The sequence below is a fragment of the Choloepus didactylus genome, chromosome X (assembly GCF_015220235.1).
Source record: "Choloepus didactylus isolate mChoDid1 chromosome X, mChoDid1.pri, whole genome shotgun sequence".
NCBI classification, from domain to species: domain Eukaryota; kingdom Metazoa; phylum Chordata; class Mammalia; order Pilosa; family Megalonychidae; genus Choloepus; species Choloepus didactylus.
Window position 1 is genome coordinate 94,751,308 of NC_051334.1, and position 25,001 is coordinate 94,776,308.

Below are 25,001 nucleotides of genomic sequence, written 5' to 3' on the forward strand. Positions count from 1 at the left end.
GCACTACATTAAAGTGGTGGGAGGGAGGGTAAAAGAACATAGTTTGTATATACTATTGAACTTAAGCTGATCAAAGCAAAGGAAATTTTAATATATTTAGGATATTAATTTTAAGACCCAGGGTAACTACAAAGGAGACAGAGAATATGGAAGTTCTTAAAGACAGAAATTAAAGTACAGGTTGCCAGGAGTGTGGTGGCAGGGAGAAGGGGATTAATGCATAATAGGTGTAGGGTTTCTGTTTGGGGATATATGAAAATTTTAGTAATGGAATGTGGTGACGGGACCACAATATCTTGAATGTGATTAATCCCATTCAGTGGTAAGCTTGGAAGAGGCTGAGATGAGAAATTTATGTTGTATATATGTTCCCACAATTCCCACAATTTTATAAAAAGAGCATCTAAAAAGACAATGACAATTGAATGCCATAATGATCCTGTATGAGATCTAGGAAGGGTGGAGAAAAGGCTTAAAGACACATTATTGGGATATATAAAAACTGGAATAGTGATTGTAAGCTTAATATCAATGTTAAATTTCTTGAACTTTATAAATGCACTTAATATGGCTACATAAGTGAATATTCTTGTTAGTAGGAAATATACCTGGCAGTATTTAAGGAGCATGATGTTCAAGTATTCCCAAAATGGATGATGAATAGACAGATAAATGGATAGATAGAATGGATAGGTAGAATGATATGGCAAATATAGCACAATATTAAAATTGGTGGATCTAGGTATCTAGGGTGATATGGTTATTGTGGAGTTCTCTATGGGATATTTGTATTATTTTTGTAACTGTCCTGTAAATTTGAAAGTCATTCAATATTAAAAGTTAACAAAAAATTCAACAGCTTTCTTCACAGAAATGGAAAAGTTAAACATTAAATTCATATGGAAGAGCATGGGACCCAAAATAACCAAAATATAAAAGAAAAACAAAGTCAGAGGACATACCATTCCCAATTTCAAAACTTACTACAAAGCTACAGTAATCAAAACAGTGTGGTACTAGCACAAATACAGATATGCAGACCAGTGAAATAGAATTGACAGCACAAATTTAAACCCTCACATCTATGGCCAACTAATTTTGACAAGGGAGCCAATTCCACTAACCAGGAAAAAAAAATAGTCTCATCAACAAATGGTACTGGGAAAACTGGATATCCACACGCAAAAGAATGCAAGTGGACCCCAACCTCATGCCATAAACAAAAATTAACTCAAAATGGATCAACAATCTAAATATAAGAGCTAAAACTATAAAACTTTTAGAAGAAAACAGGAACATATCTTCAGGACCTTGTGTTAGGGAATGGATTCATGGGCTTTACCATGAACGTGTGAGCAACAAAAGAAAAAAACAGATAAACTGGAGTACATCTAAATTAAAAACTTTGGGCATCTAAGCACATTATCAAGAAAGTGAAAAGAATGAGGGAAAATATTTGGAAACCATGCATCTAATAAGGGTTTAATATCAAGAATATATAAAGAAATCCTATAACTGAATAACAAAAGAACAAACAACCCAAGTAAAAATATGCAAAGGACTTGAATGGACATTTCTTCAAAGAAGATACACAAATTGGCCAATAAGTATTCGAAGATGCTCAATGTTATTAGCCATTAGGGAAATGCAAATCAAAACCACAATGAGCTACCATCTCACACCCACTAGAAAGGCTACTATTTAAAAAATGTAAATAACAAGTGTTGGAGAGGACATGGAGAAATAGGAACACTTGTACATTGTTGGTTATAATGTAAAATGGTGCAGTCACTGTGGAAAATATTTTGGCAGTTCCTCATAAAATTAAATATAGTGCTACTATATGATCCATCAATCCCACTTCTAGGCACAAACCCAAAAGAATTGAAAGAAGGAATTCAAACAGATATTTGTACACCAATGTTCATAGCAGCTTTATTCCCAAAAGTCAAGGTGGGAGCAACCAAATGTCGTTAAGCAAAATGTGTTATATGCATACAATGGAATATGACTCAGCTTTAAACAGGAATGAAGTTCTGATACATGCCACTATATGGATGAACCTTGAAGACATCATGTTGAGTGAAATAAATCAGACAAAAGGGATAGACATGTTTGATTCCACTTATAGGAAATAGCTAGAGTATGCAAACTCATATTGACAGAACTTAGATTTCAGGTTACCATGGTCAGAAAGGACAGGGAATGGGGAGTTAATGCATAATGGTTATAGTGTTTATATTTGGAGTAATGGGAAATTTCTGGAAAAGGATGGGTGGGCATAGCACATTTTGAATATGATTAATCCCACTGAACAGTTTGCTTGGGAGGGGTTGAGTTAGGAAAGTTTATGTTGTATATGTTTCCACAATTTTTTAAAAAAAGACAACCAAAGATACAATAATTAAATGTAATACATGACTGTGGACTGGATCTAACAATGGAAGAGTAAGGCTCAAATGGACATTATTGGGGCACATGAAACAATTGGAATATAGATTGTATGCTTTATATGAATGTTAAATTTCTTGAACTTAATAACTAAACTTAAGGTGGTAACAAAGTGGTAACAGGGCGGTAACAAAATGGTAACAAGGTGGACAACAGTATCCTTGCTCTTAGGAAATACACACGAAACTATTATGTGTTCAAGGAACATGATGTATACAACCTACTCTCAAATGTTAGGTAGGTAGGTAGGTAGGTGGGTAGGAAGGAAGGTAGATAGGTAGATAGATAGATAGATAGATAGATAGATAGATAGATAAAAAGAGAGATCAGGTGATAGATGGACTGGCAGGTAGTGAGGTGGATAGATAGAGTGATATGGCAAATGTAGCAAAATGTTAAACTTAATGGATATGGTTATCTGGGAGAAGGGATACGTTAGAATTGTCTGTATGGGTTTTGCATTGTTTTTGCAGCTGTTCCATAAGATTAAAATTATTTCAAAATAAAAAGTTTATGGGAAAAATGAATCTTTTTCTATTGTACTAGCAATGAACAATTACAAATTGAAATTAAAACCTACCACAAAAAGCATGAAATATTCAGGAATAAATATAACAAAATATATGCAAGACTTGTATGTTAGAAATGCTGATGAAAGAAATAAACATAGACCTAAATAAATGGAGTGATATTCCATGTTTACGGATTGGAAGATTCACCATTAAGATGTCAATTCTCCCAAATCTGAACTACAGATCCAATAACTCCAATCAAAATCCCAACTAGATTTCTTTTGTAGAAATCAACATGCTGATTCTAAAATTTATATGAAAAGGCAAAGGAAACAGAATAACCAAAACATTTGAAAAACAAGAAAAAAATTGAAGGAATCACATTACCTGACTTCACGACTTACTATAAAGCTACAGTAATCAAGACAATGTGGTCTTAATTGAATGATGGTTAGATATATAGATCAATGAAACAAAATAATGTCCAGGGATAAACTGACACATATAGTCAGTTCTGCTATAACACTTGTTTTGAAGTGCAAATTTGTTCCAACTTAATTTAGATATTAGGAAACAATTTGAGGATAACATTAATTACTCATTTGTTGATGCACAATTTGCCCATGAGGAACACTAGGTAAACACAGAAACCAGTATCCAGCTGAATGGTGCAAAGCATGAATAAACAAAACACACATATGGACACACCTCAAACATCCACAGGCTACAAGTCACTTCTGTCCATATCTAGTGTTACAACTTCCCTTCCAATTTCAGATAATCCCCCTTCCAGCACTTCACAGTAACTTACAAGCTGCAACCCTGCTGACAAGCAAACTTCAGGTCTTTTTCAAGGTAAAGTGCCATATTTCTTGTAATGTATATTTATATATTTCTTAACCACTTAGCATGTGTAAAACAGTGCTATCATGTAAAACCATGCTACCATTTTATATCTTTTCTTTTAATGTGTCACTGATGAAATATTTTACTTTTATATCCCAAATTCAGTTTCCCCTGCAAGTCCTGTGGTTTTTACTGTGTTCTTTTACATAGTGTAGTGACTTTTAAGATCATATATGTTACATTATAGTAGAACTGACTGTATAATGTCAACTGATTTCTGACAAGATGCAAAAGCAATTCCATAGAGAAAAGCTAGTCTTATCTACAAATGGTGCTAGAACAATAGAATACCAATATACAAAAATCCATCCTGATATCACATGCAAACATTAACTCCAAAAGGCTCACAGACCTAAAAGTAAAACCTAAGAATTTCAAAAGAAAATAAAGGAGAAAATCTTTGTGATCCTGGTTCAGGCAAGAATTTCTTAAGATAAAACATCAAAAGTAAAGTCCATAGAAGAAAAAAGTTGATAAACAATTTCATCAAAATAAAAAACTGCTCATCAAAAGATACTGTTATGAAAATGAAAAAAAGTTACAGACTGGGAGAAAATATTTGCAAATCACATGTGTGATAAAGGACTTATATTTAGAGCATATAAAGAACTCTCAAAATCCAATAATAAGAAAATAAATAATACATTTTAAAAATGGGCAAAAGAGCTGAACAGACACCTCATCAAAGAAGATATACAGATGGCAAATAAGCATATGAGAGGATGCTCTTTATCATATGTCATTAGGGAATTGCAAATGAACACAATGAGATACCACTACAAAACCTATTAGAAAGGCTAAAATCCCAAACACTGACAACATCAAATGCTAGTGAGGATGTGGAACAAAAGGAACTCTCATTCATTGCTGTTAGTAATACAAACTGGTAGGGCCATTTTGGAAGACAGTTGGACAGTTTCTTACAAAGCTAAACACAGACTTATACAATCCAGCAAATGGACTCCAAAATATGTACCCAAATGAGTTGAAAACTTATGTCCATCCACTCAAAAATGTTATGCATGAATATTTATACCAGCTTTATTCATAATTGCCAAAAAGTGGAGGCAACCAGAGTGTCCTTCAACAGGTGAATGTATAAGCAAATTGTACATCCATAAAATGAACTATTATTCATCAATAAAAAGAAATGAGCTACTGAACCACAAAAGACATGGAGGAATCTTAAATGCACATTGCCAATAAAGAAGGCTGTTTGAAAGGCTACATACTGTATGATTCCACCTACATGATGTTCTGAAGAGGGCAAAACTACAGAGACAGTAAAAAGATCAGTGGTTGACAGGGTTCAAAGGGACAGGAATGAATAGGTGGAGCATTTTTAGGATATTAAATCTACTCTGTATGATTTTTTAAGAGTGGATACATGACATTATACTTTTGTGAAAACCCACAGAACTGTAAAAAATAGAGTGAACCATAACGTAAACTATGGATTTTAGTTAATAATAATGTATCAATATTGATTCATCAATTGTAAATAATGCACCACACTGATGCAAGATGTCAATAACAGGGGAAACTGTGGTGGTGGTGGGGTATACGTGCAATTTTTCTGTAAACCTAAAAGTGCTCTAAAAAATAAAGCCTAATATTTTTAAAATGCATGTATACAAACATCTATAGCAGCTTTTATCATCATTGCCAAAAACAGGAAACAACACCAATTGAATGAAGAATGGATAAAAACACTATGGTACCCCCATAAAATGGAATACTGCTTAGCTATAAAAAGGAATGAATTATTGATACATGCAACAACATGGATGAATCTGAAATGCACTAAATAAATAAAGCCAGCCACAAAGGTTATATACTATAGGCTTCTGTTTATAGTACATTCTATAAAAGGCAAAATGTAGGAACAGAAAGCAGAATGATAGTTGTCTTGGGGCAAAAGGGAGGAATTGATTTACAATAGCAGAATTTTTGTGGGTGATGGTACTGTTCTGTATCTTGACTACAAGACTGCATACATTTGTCAAAACTAGCAGACTAATACACAAAATGTATTTTACAAACTTTTGTTTGAGATAATTGTAGATTAAATAACACAGAGATCTTGTTTACCCTTTAACTAGTTTTCCTCAATTGTAACATCTTGAAAAACTATAGTAGAATATCACAACCAGGATACTGACATTGATTCCATCACCAGAAGGATCAAAAGGGCGAGTTTAAGGTATGAATATTATAACAACTTTAAAAATAAAAAAATAAACCTCTAAGCCCTATATGGCTTGTTTACAATAAAATACCAATATTGACACTTCATTCTAGGACCAGTCCAAGTTCAGAATTTTCATTTAAAAACAAAATCACTTAGCCTTTTATAGTAACTGAGGGCAATATAATTATTAGTATAAGTTATAAAGAACTTTTCAATGTACTACTATGTTCTCTCTCTATATTCTGAGAAGCTTTAAACTTAGAAACACATTCCACTTAGAAAATTAAATGAAATAAGAGCTAGTCTTCAAGGTCAGTTCAGCTGAATATAACTATAACAATATACCTTATAGAGAAGAGCACTGGCTTCTTTGGCCATTCCAGGGAGAACGGGGAAAGGGAAGAGAATTTTCTTATCCTTCTGTAACCTTTCAGAGATTTATGCCACTACATAGAGTTCCTTTATGACAAAACCGATATATACCACTAGAATTTGTTCAGCAAATAAATTGAGAAAAAATTTTCCAATCTTGAGTTAGCTACAAGATTAAATAAGATGTATGATATACAATGGATTCTCCAAAGTGCTAATTAGAAAATAAAATAAAATTAATAAATTAGCTTTATAAAGGAAGGGTATTTTTGAAGGTGTGGTATTTTACATATTTGTAATCTTAAATGATCCTTTTATAAGACTTTAACATTTTTAAAGTATGCACAAACACAATAAGTAAAAATAATCTCAATGATCAATTTGCAAGTAACCTTAAAAATTACCTAAAAGTTATTTTCTCATGCATACATTTTCTCTTACTCAGTTCAAGTACCCTATAATTTAAATTTTTGCCATCATACATTTTCTCTTCCATCTATAAAAATTACCCCTGAAATGTGTCCCTCAGAAAACACTTCGCTGCAACCACAGACATTTCAAATCAATTCCATATTCAATATATAATTTTTAATTGGATATTATAAGTAACCTTTTTTCCTAACCCAGGCAAACAATACTATATATTTATGTTTTATATACACTATCAGAAATTGGGGGATTCCAGGGGAAAATTTAAATCATAAGGACAATAGAAATATTGTGGGATTATTAAAGGTATTATCCCTCTCCTAAGATTTTTCTGGGGAAATTTAGAATGCTGGACAAGACCCTGCTTAGATGAGACATTCTTAAGCCACTGCAGCCCATACACAGCCCACTGGTATCAATGACAAATAGCATTTGACAAGATACTTTAAACTATAGCATTCAAAACAGAAGGAAGAAAAAGGGAAGGAGGGAGGGAAGAAAGAAAGGAGGGGAAGGGAAGGACAGATGGATGGAGGGACAAATGGAAAGAAGGAAGGAGAGAGGGAGGGAAGGAAGGAGAGAAGAAAGAAGGAAAGCTGCAGAATATAAGAAAGCAAGAAAGGAAGAAAGAAAAATAAAAGAAAAAGAGGAGGAAAGAAAGAATAAAAAGGAAATAAATGAAAGAAGGAAAAGGAAAAGGAAAGAGAAAAGTCTTAAAATATTTGTTATGAATGGGCACACTTTAACCAATTTTACTGGAATATTGTAAGGTTAAACCCCTAAGTTTATTGCTCATTATAAACTCTTGAATCAGGTTATAATGACAAAAAGGTGTAAATTATCTAATATTTATTATTGTGTACTTTCTTTAACAGGTTGATACTTTATTTTTACATTAAAGCAGGAAACTTAGGTATCTAAAGCAACTTACCTTTAAATTGTAATGTCCAAAATTCTCCATAAAAACCACATCTTAATATTATCTCTGTTTTTACATTCTGATCATTAAATATAGAATTTACTATCTACTTAAAATATATGTAACCTTTTGAGATTGGGTTTCCCACTCAGCATAGTGCCACCAAGATCCATCCAAGTTGTTGTGTATATCAACAGTTTGGCTGTTTTTATTGCTGAGTAGTATGGATGTACCACAGTTGGTTTAACCATTCACACTTTGAAGGACATTTGGGTCATTTTAGCTGTTATGAACATTCATCAACAAGTTTTTGTGTGAACATAAGTTTTTATTTCTCTAGGACAAATGCTCAGGAATGAGACTGTTGTATGGTTCTATTTATACAACATTTTCAGAGTGACAAAATTTTAGAGAAGTAGAACAAATAAGTGACTGCTAGGAATTAGGAAAGGGGAGGGAAGATGTTACTATAAAGAGGCAGTGCAAGGAAATATTTTGTGGTGGTAGAACAGTTCTATGTCTTGATGGTGGAAAACAAATCCACATATGCAATAAAATTTTGTAGAATTATTCACAAAGAATACAAGAAATTTGTGTATGCAAAAACTGGTGAAATCCAGATAAAATCGGTAGTCCACTTAATTTTATCATACCAGTTTCCTGGGTTTAATAATGCACTACTGTTTTGTAGGATGTCGTTACTGGGGGAATTTAAGTGACAGGTACACTTCTTATGAATCTGTAATTATTTCAAAATGAAAAGTTTTTAAAAATGGTATAATAAGGATACTTTATACCTAAGGGTCCTTTGAGGATTAGCACAGTGTGTTATACACAGTGAGCTCTCAATAAACAAAATAAAATAAAACACATATTTATAAATAAAGAATAAAACCTCTTGATTATGAAAACACTTGGATTAAAACTTTACAAATACACTATGTTTCAAATGTAATTACTAAATGATAAAATATTCAGTATAGACTGAAATTCAGATGATATATTTTAACCTAGAACACCAAATGCCATTTTTAAAATTAGGATAGTGATTCTATTGTTATATTTTCTAATATTACAATAAGAATATATTGAGAGCTATCTAAGCTATCCTAAAAATTAACTTTAGCTCACTAAATAGATGAATAAAAAGGAAATCAAAACCAAGAAAGAGGAAGAAAACAGAAAAATGTTAAAATAATGAAAATTATAAAACAATGGATTTAAGGTATGATAAGAAAATTTACATACCTGTTAACTTGATATGTCCTATTTCATCAAGCAAAATACTGTAAATTAAAATTCACATTCAACAAGAGGGAATAAAATATTTTTATATAAAATATTTACATAAAATCATCATAAATGTAAAATAGAACAATATCTATCTGACATATTGGAAACTTTTAAATGATTGATTAATTTAAAATTGATGGGTATCTAATGAAGGTTACTTTTTATTAATGTTTCATATCATTATATAATTCATATATAATTTCATATACTCTTTAAATAAAAGACTTAATAGACAATGATAAAACATAGTTATAAAAATATAGACAACAGGGATACATAAGGAGAGTGTAGCTTTACTTTTCTGGCTTCAGGTCTCTATATACAATCCCCAATCGATGCAGATGATCCAAAGCAAGGGCCAGTTCTGCAAGGTAGAATTTCACATCTTCCTCTGTAAACAAAACCTAGAATGAAAAAATAATTTACCATTTGAGCTTTCTTTCAATATTGAATATTTTTTTTAAATTTATGTCCTTAAAAACAAGTAGACAGACAAATTTAGGCAAATTATAAGAAAATAAGCATAGTACATTGCTATTTGATTGGCAAAATTATTGGGTATACCAAAGAAGTAAGGTTCCTAGATAGATGTAACTAAGCTCTAAGAGTCTATTCCTTTAATATTAACCATTTTAATATAAATCTTCCTATAACATTATGTAGGCTGCATTTCTTCTTACACTGAATGCACTGCAAAGGATTTAACTTTTTTTAAAATGACTTGGTGCCATAATACCAATATCAATTTTAGTACTCTGGTATAATATAGTGGTGCTCTTAGGGTCTTTGAAGTATACAGGATGTTTTACTTTAAAGCTGGTAATTCTACCATTTATACCATTTTTTCTTTCACTGCCTACTATCACTTCTCAAGAATTTCAATTTTAGAAGCTCTACTAACACAAGGCTTCTAATACACCACCACAAGTTATTAAATTAGTAATCCTAATATTGCACACAATTCTAAATCGATCTCTGACCTAAGGGGTAGCTCCAGGTCTCTTCTGTTACTAAAATTTATGAACTTAATGGTACTGTATTCTTCAACCATTTTGTGTCTGGGAATGGAGCTGCTATGATGAAGTGAAAAGAGCACTAGACTTGGAATTTAAATTAGCAGTTTAACCTTAGACATGTCACTTCCCTATTGGCCTCAGTTTCTAAATCTGTAAAATAGAGATAATATTTGTTGTATCTACCTAACAAGATTGCTAGAAGAATCAGATTAGACTATATGGGGAAAAAAGTTTTGTAATCTGTAGAATACTATGTGTGCAGCCTTGAGGTATTATTATTACAAGTTTATGTCCATAATCATTCATAAATGAGTGCTAATTTTTACACATAATTGGGCACTACTCAAACAAATCTTCTAAAGATTTTTCAAGGACATCATATTGGTAAAATCAAAAAGTTATTTTCATTTTAAAAACCTCTGGATTATTGAGAAGGCTCAAAATTTCAATAAACTACCATAAAATTGTACAACTAGCTTGCCCATTTAGAATCATTTCCCCTATATTATGGAATGTAGATTCAGGCTACTTGTAAAACTGCAGAGAATAAACAGTTAAAGATGACTTTCCATATCCCATCCACTTTTCAAAGTAACCTATAGAAAAACAAAGATTGTTCATTATCTAAGTTTCAGGAGAGTTACTTTGGATATTATAATGGCAAAAGAATAAGAACATTATTTTTACTTGATACTTCATTAAGAATAAAAATATTTAACTTCTGAAGAATAATAAAAATATTCATTGAAATCCAACACATAAAAAAGCCCTAAATAAAAATATTTCAATTTTAAATTAAAGAAGAAACTTTGCCTAGATTATAGTTTATGGGAAACCTACCAACATGTCATGAAGTTGTCTCTGTGGAAAGTCTCATGATAGTTATAAAGAACTCACTAAAGCAGTTATGTGATGAGCTTAATGAATTATGTGCCAGGCATTTTACATTATGTTATTTAATCTTCTGGACAACCCTATGAGGTAGGTATTATCCCCATTCTACATATGGCAAAAGAGACATACAGTGATTAAGTCACTCGCCCAAAATAACATAGCTAGTAAGAAGCAGGCCCAGGATTTGAACTCAGGTATACTTGTCCCTAAGAACTACCACTTCCCCAGAAGCTACTTCTGCCATATGCTATGCTCACTTTTATTGAAGTTTTAGGTTCACTGCCAATAATGCTTTCCTATTCAATAATCATTGTAGTCATAAATTCCCTTCAACAACAAAATCATTCAAAACTGAACCACCCTGAGGTAAAGCACTTTTAATCTTTTGTTGTCCATCCTTCAAATCGTTTGATATGTATGTGTGTGTGTGTCAACAGAGTTGAGATCATCTTATATATACTATTTAATGGCTTCCTTTTCCCCACTTAATATTACATCATAAGCATGTTCCAAATTTATAAACACTGTTTTCAACAGCTGGACAGTATCAACCAAAATAATTTACCATAATTTACCTAAATAGTCCCTTTCTGGACATTTAGTTTATTTTCAGCTTTTCACTATTTTAAATAACTGTGATATACATAATATTTTATTGATATTTATGATTATTTCCTCAGAATGGACTCCTACAAAACAGAACAGGAAAAACTGAGTCAAGCAGCATAAAGAATCATAATTATTTTCCAAAATTATTTTCCAAAAAGTTTACAATAATTTCCACTCCCATCAGCAATTTATGAAAGTATTTTTCTTACAACATCCATGATAGCATTGAAAAACTTTTCAAATTTGTTATACAAAAATATCATCAATCTTGTTTTAATTTAAATTTTGATTCTTAGGGTAAACACTTTTTTCATGTTTACTTGTCTTTCTATTTTTTTCCATAAATTATCCAGTAATGTTTTGCTTAATTTCCATTATTGACTTAACTGTTTTATCAGTTGGTAGAAGCTCTAAATATTAAAAATGTCAGTTCTCCACCATATTATTTGCAAATATTTTTCCACTCTGTGCTGGGTTTTGATGGCCAGTAATTCTTAATTTTACGTAGTCAAATTTATATATATATTTTTCTGTATGATTTTTCTTCATTAACTTCATGCTTAAGGAGGCCTTCCACATTCAATGGTCCACTAAATATTTAACTGTATTTTCTTTTACAGTAATTGTTTTCCCAGATTTAGCTTTTTAATGCAAGTGCAATTCACTTTTGAATATAGTAGAGATGGTGATTTAAAATATGTTATTTTCTCAAATATCAAACCAAATTTTCAAATACTGTTTACTAAATAATCAATTTCTTTACCACTGATTTGTTATTCTTCCTCTATTATAATAATATATGGTAAGTCATATACACATGAATATTCCTGGGCTATAGTATGTGTCTAATCTTGTGTTGGTATGATGAAGTTTTGCTTATAGTAGCTTTATAAATTTTTAAACCAGTGATAGGGCAAAGAAAGGGTGTTCTTATTTTTCAAAATTTCTTAGTTTGTCTCACTTATTTACTTTTCCAGATAAAGTGTAAAACTCTTCTGTCAATTTCAAACAAAACTTGCTATTGCAACTTGGTTTGGAATTTTGTTAAGCCTATAAATTAATTATGAAAAATTGACATCTTTACAATAATCAACCTCCATTCTGCTCTATGTTTTTTTATATTTGCAAAGCAGATCATGGCTTAAGAGTTGTGCATGGGAGGGGGTGGTGTTTGTGTGTATATGTGTATTGGGGGAGAAAACTTTGGGCAAGGAACCTACCCTTTAGTTTAAAATATATATGACATATATTATAAAATTCTTCAATACACACACAAACAATTGTACTTTAAAAATATTTTTAAGGCATAAAGAATAGTTTTCATTTTGGATTCTTTTAGAATATTTTCTTTTATACATAAGCAAAGTGTAACTAATAAACAACCATTTAGTAATAGGCTATCTATAGAAGTAACATTTATATCAAATTTTGAAAGCCTTTTCAATGAATATGCTAAAAAACTTTGGGGAAATGCATCTAAAATATTTGCTCTTATTAATATTCCAGAGTTAGGAATCAAAACTTACTGACTGCATTTCTGTGCTAATATGAGTTTAGATAGTCCCATATTAAGAATGGAGGTCTGAAGAGTTTAAAAGAAAATTACAAATGAGTAGAAGTAAGAATTCCTCAAACATGTATTGACAATTCTATAATACAACACAAGAAAACATGAATACTGGAGCCTTGTTATGCCACTGTCCTTTCATGCCTTGGGACTAGCTTTTAACAAGTTCCTTTTAAGATGCTCCTTGGAAGTGGTCCTAGACAGACACTACCACATACTGAATTCTATTCTATAGTGAACAATATACCAGGATAATAGTCTATGCTTATGCATGGCACATTTTTCACTAGGTAGACAGATATAAGTCAGAGAGCTTAGCCATTGAAGCACTGGCTAGCATCCCAGAATCACACTGTTAACTTATCACAGCAAATTCCAGATCTCTGGGAATCAACAGTAGCTCTCTGACACTCACCATTTTAAATTATGGAAGTGAGATGTTAAACCACTACTACCCAATTAAAATGCTACTCCCAGACTGCCACTTCAAGACATAATGGAGGTAAACAAAGACAGGATTTAATCTCCTGCCTGAAAGAAATAAAACACAGAAAAAAACTGAAATGACACTTTTCAAATCATTTGATATTAGGCAATAAAACACTACAAATACTGAAAGACGGGAAGCAAACAAGGTAAGCCCTACAACTGACCTAGCTTACTACCTGGAAAGTGTTTACAAACAGTATTGCAAGGAATACTTAAGTATAGCCCAGAAGATTCTCTGAGTTGATGAGATGGAGCTAAGAGTCTGGGGAAAAGAAAGAGGTAGAATTCACACAATAGGATCCTGAAGAAGAGAGAATTACATACATATTCTGTAGATATGTATGGAGTCCCCTCAAATATTCAGTAGAATAATGCTCAGTGCATGTGGGTGATAAAACTAACCCAAACTGGAAAAAGAAACAGCTGAAAGGATTAAAGGGAATGATTCATGGTACTTACAAAGGGACAGGAATAGTTCCTGTTCCCACCAGCCAGAGTTGAAAACCTCATAACTGACAGGGCATCAGAAAGAGTTCACAGAAAGGTTTTGCTTTAATAGTGAAGCAAAGTGAATCTCCAACTAAATGCTGCTCTTGTCCAGTATAAAACCTTAAAAGTAAGGCCTAAAAGGATCAAACTAGTCCCAAACTACTTAACCATATCACAGAACAAAGCTCAATAATATTTACAGGAAAACAAAAATTTCTAGCACATAACAAGGTAAATTTCACAATGTCTCCCAGCTAATAATTTCTCAAGCATAGATCTGATGAAACTATGGAGCCCAGGAAAAGAACAACCCAAAAGGTTTAAAAGGAAGAATCCACAGAGCTCACAAATGACAAGCATAAGTTCTGTTCCCCATAGTGAGAGTGAAAAAACTCATAATTCATAGGGTGTTGGTTAGAAGGATCATGTTCAGTATGTGGGAAAAATTAATCCTAAACTGAATGTTGCTCTGGTCTCACATAATAAAGCTTCAAAGCAAGACCCAAAAAGATGAAATTGTTTCCAAAAACTTAACCACATCACAGAGCAAAATTCAATACTATATATAAGGAAACAAAAATATGCAGGATGCAAGAAAATTAAACTCACAATGTCTGTCATCCAATTAAAAAATAAGCATATAATTACTCTGCCATTGAAGCACAAAAGCACCCATTGATGGGTGTGGCTGTGTTCCAAAAAAACTTTACTTACAAAAACAGGAAACTAGCCATGCTTGGCCTGCAAATGGTAGTTTGTTGACCCCTGAGTTAAAGATTTACAGTATAAACTGTGACTACTAAAATAATAAAACAATTTGTTATAGATAATAAGCAAACAATAGAGAGAAAAATGGAATTGTAAAAAATAATTAATCAAAAAGAAGGCAGAAAAAGGCAAAAGAGAACAAAAAACGGAACAATAAGAAAACAAACAGCAAGATGGTAGACAAACATAACTAGATCAATAATCATATTAAAACTAAAACATCTAATATTTCAATTGAAATTGTACACTTAAAAGTTTTTACAGTGGGACAGTTTGAGATGTATATATATTACTACAATAAAAAGTTTTTTAAAATGGCACTGATATTCAAATGGATGCAAAACAAGGACATGGGAAGATGGTGGATTAGGAGATGCAGAGAAAATTTCTCCTCCATGAAAAAACTAGATAAAGGGAAGAAAATGCCCCAGAATAGCAGTTTCAGGGTGTGACCAGAGAGACAAGGACTTCTACAACACATAGTGGGGACATAGATGGAGAGATGGAGAGTATGAACCTGTAAGGATGGGGTGAGTGTGTTCAGCAGAGACCACTGCTGGAAACTGGTGCCTGGAGTCAGCCACCAAGCATAGGAGGGAGCAGCATTCCATGCCCCATGCACCCACATCAGCAGTTGGCTGGGAAGATAACCCTTCAGATCCCTGTGGCCAGGAGCTCCCATGAGGGAACTTGGGATTCAGTGGACTTGTGGTGACCGCATTTATTAGTCTTCCATGGAAGCCTGTGGTGTGTGCAGATGGGAGAAAGGGAGAGGCAAAGGCTCTGGGTGGAGGTGCTAGGAGCCCCTTTCCCACCCAGGAGGCTCACAGGCACAAGGCAGACAGGGACTGCAGTGCATTTGAGCTGAAGGGTGAGACACCAACCCCACAAATCCAGAATGGTCCAATGGGAGCTCTGGGAACAGCTGGACACACTGTGCCCTGGAGCAGACTCCCTGAAGAATTGCACAGGGCCTGCCCTCCACACACAGGGAGGGCAGTCCCCAGCACTCATGGAGAACAGGAGCACTGATAGGATTTCCATCCAGTTTGGACTGCGCACAGTGTACAAAGTTGTGGGTGAGCTGGCTTGAGGGTGAGAGGTGGCACAAGTGCACCATCTGCTGGGAGTACAAGGAAAGTGCACTTCAGCAAGCTGTGGATCTGCCAATATATATATAAATGTTCAAGTAATCCTGCATTTCCCAAAATAACCTTATCAAGATAAGCAAATGCCCTGAAGCCAACAGAAAATTATAAAGCACATGAAGAAACAATAGATATGGATTAGCCAAAGTATCATTAAAAAGCTGAAGGAGAAACAGAACTTGGAACAGTTAATCAAAGAAGTATACACAAATCCCCCTTCAATGAGTATGCTAAGGACATAAAGGACATCAAGAAGACTCCAGAAGATCATAAAGAAGAATTTGAAAGAATAATTAAAAAACAGCAGATCTTATGGAAATAAAAGATACTCTTGATCAAATTGAAAACATACTAGACACTCCTTTCTCAACCCATACTCAAAGCCAGTTTGCTAAGACATGACCAGTCAGCAGCTAGTTGAGACCCCAAGTTAAATTTCAGGTGAACCCTGATTTACTTGAAGGGTGCTTTTGAAAATCATTAGGGCAGCTGGTAAATAGCCAGGAACTGAATTGAACAGTGGTTTTGGGGACTTCTGAGGCCGACACACATCATATACCAGTCCTGAACACATGGAAAGGCTGAGATCACAGCAAAGAACTTAAGTTTCCCCAGTGAGGGGCCTGGTGCCCCTCTCCCAGTCATGGCAGACTGTCTTAGAGCTAGTTCCCTGAGGGAAAAGAAGCTATCTGTGCAGGGAGCAAGGAGGAGAGCTCAACCAGGCCCCAACTGCAGAATTAATTAACAAATTTGGACTGCTGAATAAAAGCTCCAAGCACAGAAAAACGAAGAATGGGCACAAAAGGAACTGGGAAGATTCAGTACAGCAGAGAGGAGGCAGGGCTGACAACAACAACAAAATCAGACCTCTTGAGTTTGAGGTGTTCAGAATATTGGGAAAGGGATGGGCTCCAAGGAAAAAGGGCACATAGAAACGGGTAGCAACTCCAACTCTTGCAGCTCTTACTTCCAAATCCAGGGAGCTGGGGCCAAGCTATGAAAGGTTCTTTTTTTCTTCTTTTCTTTTCTTTCTCTCCAACTCTTCATTTTTTAAAATTTCAATAGCCCATCAGAACTTCACAGAACACTCAGGCTTCAGCACTGACCCCAGCAAGGACAAAATTAAAGTTGTCAGAGAGTAACTATTCAGGTGAAAGAGATAATAGCCTAAAGGGCATATTTTTTAAATTCAGTTTTATTGAGATACATTCACATACTATACAATCATCCATGGTGTACAATTAACTGTTCACAATACCATCATATAGTTGTGCATTCATCACCCCAATCTATTTTTGAACATTTTCCTTACACCAGAAAGAATAAAAACAAGAATAAAAAATAAAACAAAAAAGAACACCCAAATCATCACCCTATCCCATCCTATTGTTAATTTACTTTTTGTCCCCATTTTTCTACTCATCCATCTATACACTGGATAAAGGGAGTGTGATCAACAAAGTTTTCACAATTACACTGTCACCCCTTGTAAGCTACATAGTTATACAATCATCTACAAGAGTAAAGACTACTGGGTTGCAGTTTGATAGTTTCAGGTATTTACTTCTAGCTATTCCAATACATTAAATCACAAAAAGGGATATCTATATAGTGCATAAGAATGCCCACCAGAGTGACCTCTCAACTCCATTTGAAATCTCTCAGCCACTGAAAATTTATTTTGTTTCATTTTGCTTCCCCTTTTTGGTCAAGAATATGTTCTCAATCCCACAATGCCCGGTCCAGGTTTATCTCCAGGTGTCATATCCTGCATTGCCAGTGAGATTAACACCCTAGGAGTCAGGTCCCACATAGGGAGGAGTGCAGTGAGTTACCTGCCAAGTTGGCTTAGCTAGAGAGAGGGCCAAATCTGAGAAACAAAGAGATACTCAGGGGGAGACACTTAGGCACAATTATAAGTAGGTTTAGCCTCTCCTTTGCAGCAATGAGCTTCATAAGAGCAATCCCCAAGATAAAGGGCTTGGCATACCAAACCATCTGTCTTCAGTGTTTGTGAGAACATGAGCAACAACCCAGGTGAGGAAGTCCAACACTTATGCATATTCCCCCAGCTCCTCAGGGGGGCCCTGCATGTATATTTTTATTCTCCGCCCAAATTACTTTTGGATGTGTCACTGTTTCACACTAACCTATACAACCCTACCAGATCTCACTTCCTATTCAAAGTTCCATGTAATTATGCTGTTTGAACAAGGTAACTGTACAAGGAAAATTGTTTAGTGTACTACAGAAAATATAGATCCTGCACTAAATAAACATCTCTTCCCTTGGTCTCACATGGAAATTGAAGTTTTGAAACACAGTATCATCCTTTTTCTCTATGGCCCAATTTGCCCTAGTCCTAAACAGAACTGATTCATTTATATCTCTAATTGAAGTCTGGACTCTTTTTCAGATTTTTTAACAGTTGCCATATGTGCTGATACTGACATTCATATCTCCTTAGCTCTAGATCTGAGTTTCAGGTGTCACACAAATACCCAAAGTTCCAGAGACCGATCAGGTTATAGAGAAAGGGATCAGCATCTCAGAATTGGAGATAGCCATTACAATTCAGTAATAGTTGTGACTGCTGTAAGAGCTTAGAATCTAGAGACCATTACAATAAGCCTTCTAAAGGGCATATTTTTGAATAGTCTATACTAGAATGACAAAACTTGGGGGCTGTGGAAATGCCTTAAAAAGAGATATAATTTTTTTTTCTTTAAAACTATTCTAAGTAGCCCATTACAGAAAGCCTCAGATATTTGTAATTGACAGCTGGACCCAGGAAATGGCAGAGCTAAGATTGGTGTGAGCAACAAATCAATAAGTCTAGTGGGGGAGATAGCCTAAAGGACATAAATTCCTCAAGACAAGTGGGGACAGGGCCCAGCTCAAGAGGTGGTCCTTATTTAGAGAACTGAGACCCCAGGGGCTGGATAACAGAAATGGCTTGAGTCAGCCATGCCCCTGGCAGGGACAGGATCGGCAGAGAATTAAAGACACTGCACCTTTTTACACTAGTGGTGAGCTGCAGGTTGACAAGTGTCACCAGCTGGACAGGATAGGAAAAGCACAGAGCTTAGAGACTTAACAAGAGGGTCTGACAACTTGCAGCAGCTCATTCTGTGGGAAATGAGATATACAGTACACCCTCCTCCTGAGACCTGGGCCTGTCTGGATGGGAAAATCTGACTGGGGTGGAAATCTAGGAAGACTCTCTCACAAAAAGGTTACACAGAAGCAGGGCAAGAAACAGAAAAACAAGAGCTGAAAAATTCTGATCAACTAAACAGAAGCTATGTTAGAGGTTTAGAATAAGTTGAACTGAAAGCCAAAGAACAGATAGATAACAAACCAACATGAAATCCCAAAGTAAAAGAGAGAAAATGAACTCCAAAATAAACTAATCAAGAAAATCTGAATCCTAGAAACCTGAAAATAATGAGTCATATTAGAAAACACAAAAATATGGACAAGCCAATGGAACAAGCTAATACATCAACTGAGATACAAGAATTCAAATAACTAATTAAAGATGTTCAAACAAATCTCCTCGGCCAAATCAATGAGCTGAAGGAAAATGTGGCAAAAGAGATGAAGGATAAAAAGGAGACAATGGATGTCCATAAAGAATAATTTGTAAGCTTGAAAAACAAATGGCAGAAATTATGGGAATGAATGGCGCAGCAGAAGTGATGAAAAACACAATGAAGACATGCAACAGTAGATTTGAAGAGGCAGAAGAAAAAATCAGTGCACTGTAAGACAGGACATCTGAATTCATATACACAAAAGAACAGACAGGGTAAAGGATGTAAAAATAATGAGCAGGGTCTTAGGAATTGAATGACAACATGTAGCACATGAACATAAGTGTTATGAGTGTCCCAGAAGGAGAAAAGAAGGGGAAAGGGGCAGAAAGAATAATAGAAGAAATAATCATTGAAAATTTCCTCATTCCTACAAAAGACATAAATTTACAGATTTAAGAAGGGAGTATACACCTGTGCTACTTTGGATGTATTATGTACCCCAAAATGCCATTATCTTTGATGTAATTTTGTGTGGGCAGATGTATCAGTGTTAATCAGATTGTAATTCTTTGAGTGTTTCCATGGAGATGTGCCACACCCAACTGTGGTTGATAACTCTGGATAATTTCCATGGAGGTGTTGCCCCACCCATTCAGGGTGGGTCTGAATTAAATTACTGGAGCACTATGAAAGCTCAGACAGAAGGAGTGAGCTTGCTACAGCCAAGGAGGACACTTTGAAGAATGCACAGGGGTTGAGAGAGGAACTGCAGTTTACAGTGACATTTTGGAGATGGCCTTTGAAAGCAGACTTTTGCTCCAGAGAAGCTAAGAGAAGACAAAGACCCCAAGAACAACTGAGAGTGACATTTTGGAGAGAAGCTGAAGCCTAGAGAGGAATGACCTGGGAGAAAGCCATTTTGAAACCAGAACTTGGAGCAGATGCCATCCACATGACTTCCCAGCTAACAGAGGTTTTCCAGACACCATTGGCCATTCTTCAGTGAAGGTACCCCCTTACCTTGGACACTTCATGGCCTTAAGACTATAAATGTGTAACCAAATAAAGCCACTTTATAAAAGCCAATCCATTTCTGGTGTTTTGCATTCCAGCAGCATTAGCAAACTGGAACAACCCCACTCAGAATAGTTCCCGATAGACCTTCTCCAAGACTCTTACTGATCAGATTGTCCAATATCAAAGACAAAGAAAGGATTCTTAAAGCAGCAAGAGAAAAGCAATCCATCACTTACAAAAGAAGTTCAGTAATACTATATATGGATTTCTCTGCAGAAACCATTGAGTTGAGAAGGCAGAGGCATGATATATTTAAGATACTGAAAGAGAAAAACTGCCAACCAAGAATTCTATAACTGGAAAAACTGTCCTTAAAAAATGAGGGAGAGATTAAAATATTTTCAGACAAAGAGACATTGAGAGAGTTTGTGAAAAAGAAACACTAAAGGGACTGTGTGAGACTGATAGGGAAAGACAGGAGAGACAGGTTTGGAGAAGAGCATAGAAATGAAGACTATCAGAAAGGGTAAAATAGAAAATAAAATATGACATATAAAATACAAAAGACAAAATGGTAGAAAAAATACAGCCCTTACAGTAATAACACTAAGTGTTAATGGATTAAACTCTCCAATAAAAAAGTCATAGATAGGCAGAATGGATTGAAAAACAGGACCCATCTATAAGCTGTCCACAAGAAACTCACTTTAGACACAAGGGCAAAAATAAGCCAAAAGTCAAAGGTTGAAAAAAGGTATTTGACATAAACAACAACCAGAAAAAAGTGGGAGTAACTATATTAATATCAAAGTAGACTCCAAATGTAAAACAATTAAAAGAGGCAAAGAAGGGCACTATATGTTAATACAAGGATCAATTCTTCAAGAAATCATAACTATCATAAATATTTATGCTCCAAGTAAGAGGGCCCAAAAATACATGAAGCAAACACTGACAACACTGAAGGGAGAAGTAGATACCTCTACAATAATAGTTGCAGATTTCAATACACCACTCTCATCAATGGTTAGAACATCTAGACAAAGGATCAACAAGGAAACAGAGATGCTGAATTGTATGATGAATGAACTAGACTTGAATTAGACTTGATTGATATTTATAGACCACAAAACACCACAACACCAGGATACACATAAATTGCATTACCATCCAATTTGAAATAGAAATTAAGAAATCAGTACCATTTACAACAACATTAAAAATAGGAAATACATAGAGATAAATGTGACAAAAGATACACAAGATGAAGTATGCCATATAAAAAAATACAGGGAAACACACTTGATCATCTCTATAGATTCATAAAAACATTTGACAAAATCCAACACTTATCTGTGACAAAAACACCCAAGAAACTAAGAATAGAGTGAATGTCATCAACATAAGACCACCTATGAAAAATCCACAGCTCACATCATGCTTTCCTCTTAAGATCGGGAAAAAAGGCAAGGATGTTCACTCTTGTCACGTCTATTCAACATTGTATTGGAAGTTCTAGTCAGGGCAATTAGGCAAGGAAAAAAAGACATAAAAGTGATCCAGACTGGAAAGTAAAAGGAAAATTATCTCTATTGTAATGACATGATCTATATAGAAAATCCTAAGGAATACACAAGAGCTATTAGGACTATAACTAAGGCAAGCACAACAGCAGGAACATGATCAATATACACAGAGCAGTTCTATTTCTATATGCTAGAAACAAACAATCTGAAAATGAAATTAAGAAAATTCTATTTATAATAGCATCAAAAAGAATAAAATAATTGGGAATAAATTTAACAGAAGTGCAAAATTTGTACATTGAATATTTTACATGGTTGAAACCTACTACAAAACTGCAGTAGTGAAGACTGTGAGGTACTGGTATAAGAATAAACTATAGAAAAATGTAATAGAATTGGAAGCCCAGAGATAAACTTTGACTTTTATAGACTGTTGATTTTTGACAAGGTTGCCAAGACAATTCAATAGGGGAAAGAATAGTCTATTCAACAAATGGTGCTGAGACAACTGGATATGCATATGCAAAAGGATGAAGTTAGACCCTTAACACATACTCCATATACAAAACATATCTCTAAATGGATCATAGACCTACATGTAAGAAAAGCTAGAACTATAAAACCATTAGAAGAGGAGTGATATCATCAACATGGCAACATAAACAGGTACTGAAAACTTCTCTCTAGAGATTCAGTGAAAAAAAAGACAATTCTGAATTGTTTGAAACTCTAGAGGAGGACACAGACTGGATAAAGACTCTGCAAAGGCTGAATTGAAGTAAGAAGAAATATCAGCTGGCAGATAAGCGAGGCAGTATCTGGCCAGCAAAGCCTCCAGGGAGCAGGGAGCCATGTCGGAGCCAAGCTGCAGACAAGCAGGGAAAAGTGTTCATCCTGCAAAGCTGCAAGGGAACAGGGAGCCATGCTGGAGCCAAGCCACAGATAAGCAGGGGAGAATGTTCACCCCACAAAGCTGCCAGGAAGTGAGGAGCCATGCCAGAGCCAAGCCACAGACAAGTGGGTGAGTGTTTGCCCCCAAAAGCTGCTGGGGAAGTGGGGAGCCCAGCTGTAGGCAAGCAGACCCACAGCCAAAAACTCCTGTGCCAGAGACAGGCCATTGCAGCAGGCAGAGGAGAGTCAAAGTGGGTAGCTCTCCACACCATGTGCAGCTATCTTTGTAGCTGGCTGAGAGAAACCCCTTCACAGCACCAGGGCAGAAAGCCTCCTTAAGGGAATTCAGGATTTGGCAGGACTGCAAAGGCATCCACCCTTACTCCATGAGAGCCCATGGTGTGCACAGCTTAGTGGCAGGGGTGCTGCACAGAAGTGCCAAGAACTCTTCCCCAATCCCAGGGAAACATGGGCACACTGCAGACAGGGACTGTGGAGCATTTGAACTGGAGAGGGAGTCACGCAGGTCTACAGCTACAGGATACACCACCTGCCACCCCGGGAAAGGCTGGGATCACAGTGTCCCAAAGTGGTGTCCTTGCCAAACTGCATAGGGCAAAACCCCAACCACAGGCCTGGCAGTCCACACTGCACACAGAAAATTGGTGCACTGATAGGACTTCCACATGGTTTGAATCCCCACTTAATGCATAGACAAAGTTGGGGAGAACTGGCTTGAGGGTAAGAGGTGGCTCAGGAGCACCATCTGCTGACAGCTTAGGGAAACTGCACCCCAAAGAGCTGTAAATCTGTCAAATTAGAGATGTGTTAAAATAAGCCTGCATGCCCTAAAAGAACCCTATCAACATAAGCAAATGCCAAAAGGCCAAAATCAACAGAAAATTATAATGCACATGAAGAAATCAGAAGATATGGATAACCCAAATGCCCAAGTTCAAAAGCCAGAGGAAACACAGAATTTGGAGCAATTAGTCAAAGAAGTACTCACCAACATCAGTATCATGGCTCAGGATATAAAGGATATGAAGAAGACCCTAGAAGAGCATAAAGAAGAATATGCAAGAGTAAATAAAAAAAATAGCAGATCTTATGGAAATAAAAGATTCTGTTGATCAAATTAAAAAGATTCTTGAGTCACATAAGACCAGATTTGAAGATGTAGAGGAAAGAATTAGTGAACTCAAATATAGCATGACAGAAAAAAGTGAAAACACAAAAGAACAAATGGTGAAAAAAATGAAAAAGTTGAAGTAGAGCTCAGGGAAATGATGGACAACATGAAGCAAAAAAATAAAAGAATCATCAGTGATCCAGAAGGGGAAGAGAAGAGGAAAGGTCTAGGAAAAGTCTTCAAAGACATTGTTGGAGAAAACTTCCCAACCATTCTAGATGACATAAATACACAAATCTTAGATACTCAACAAACTCCAAATAGAATAAATCCAAATAAACCCCCTCTGAGACATATTCTGATAAGATTATCAAATGCTGAAGAGGAGAAAGTTCTTAAAGCAGCAAGAGACAAGCAGTTCACCACATACAGGAGAAATAACATAAGACTAAGTAGTGACTACTCAGTGGTCACCATGGAGGCAAGAGCCAGTGGTATGACATATTTAAAATTCTGAAAGAGAAAAATTGCAAACTGTGCTGGTATAAATGTATTATGTCCCCCAAAACACCATTATCTTTGATGCAATCTTGTATGAGTAGACATATTAGTATTGACTAAACTGTGATTCTTGATTGACTGTTTCCATCAAGATGTGACCCACCCACCTGTAGGTGATAACTATGATTAATTTCCATGGAGGTGTGGCCCTGCTCATTCAGCATGGGCCTTGATTAGTTTACTAGAGCATGATATAAGCTCAGACAGGACTGAGCTTGCTACAGCCAAGAGGGAGCCAATGCACAGGAGCTGAGAGAGGAGCTTCAGCTTACAGACACATTT

General features: G+C 35.2%; 1 protein-coding gene across 1 annotated transcript in view; it reads right to left on the reverse strand.

Moving 5' to 3' along the window:
- RPS6KA6 (ribosomal protein S6 kinase A6) overlaps positions 1–25,001 on the reverse strand; it is a 326,190-nt gene that overhangs the window by 143,820 nt on the left and 157,369 nt on the right. The window contains exons 6-7 of the mRNA XM_037821825.1: positions 9,371–9,477; positions 9,029–9,066 (exon numbers count right to left, since the gene is read on the reverse strand). Of these exons, the coding sequence (XP_037677753.1) occupies positions 9,029–9,066; positions 9,371–9,477 (145 nt within the window). The remainder of the gene's footprint in view (positions 1–9,028; positions 9,067–9,370; positions 9,478–25,001) is intronic.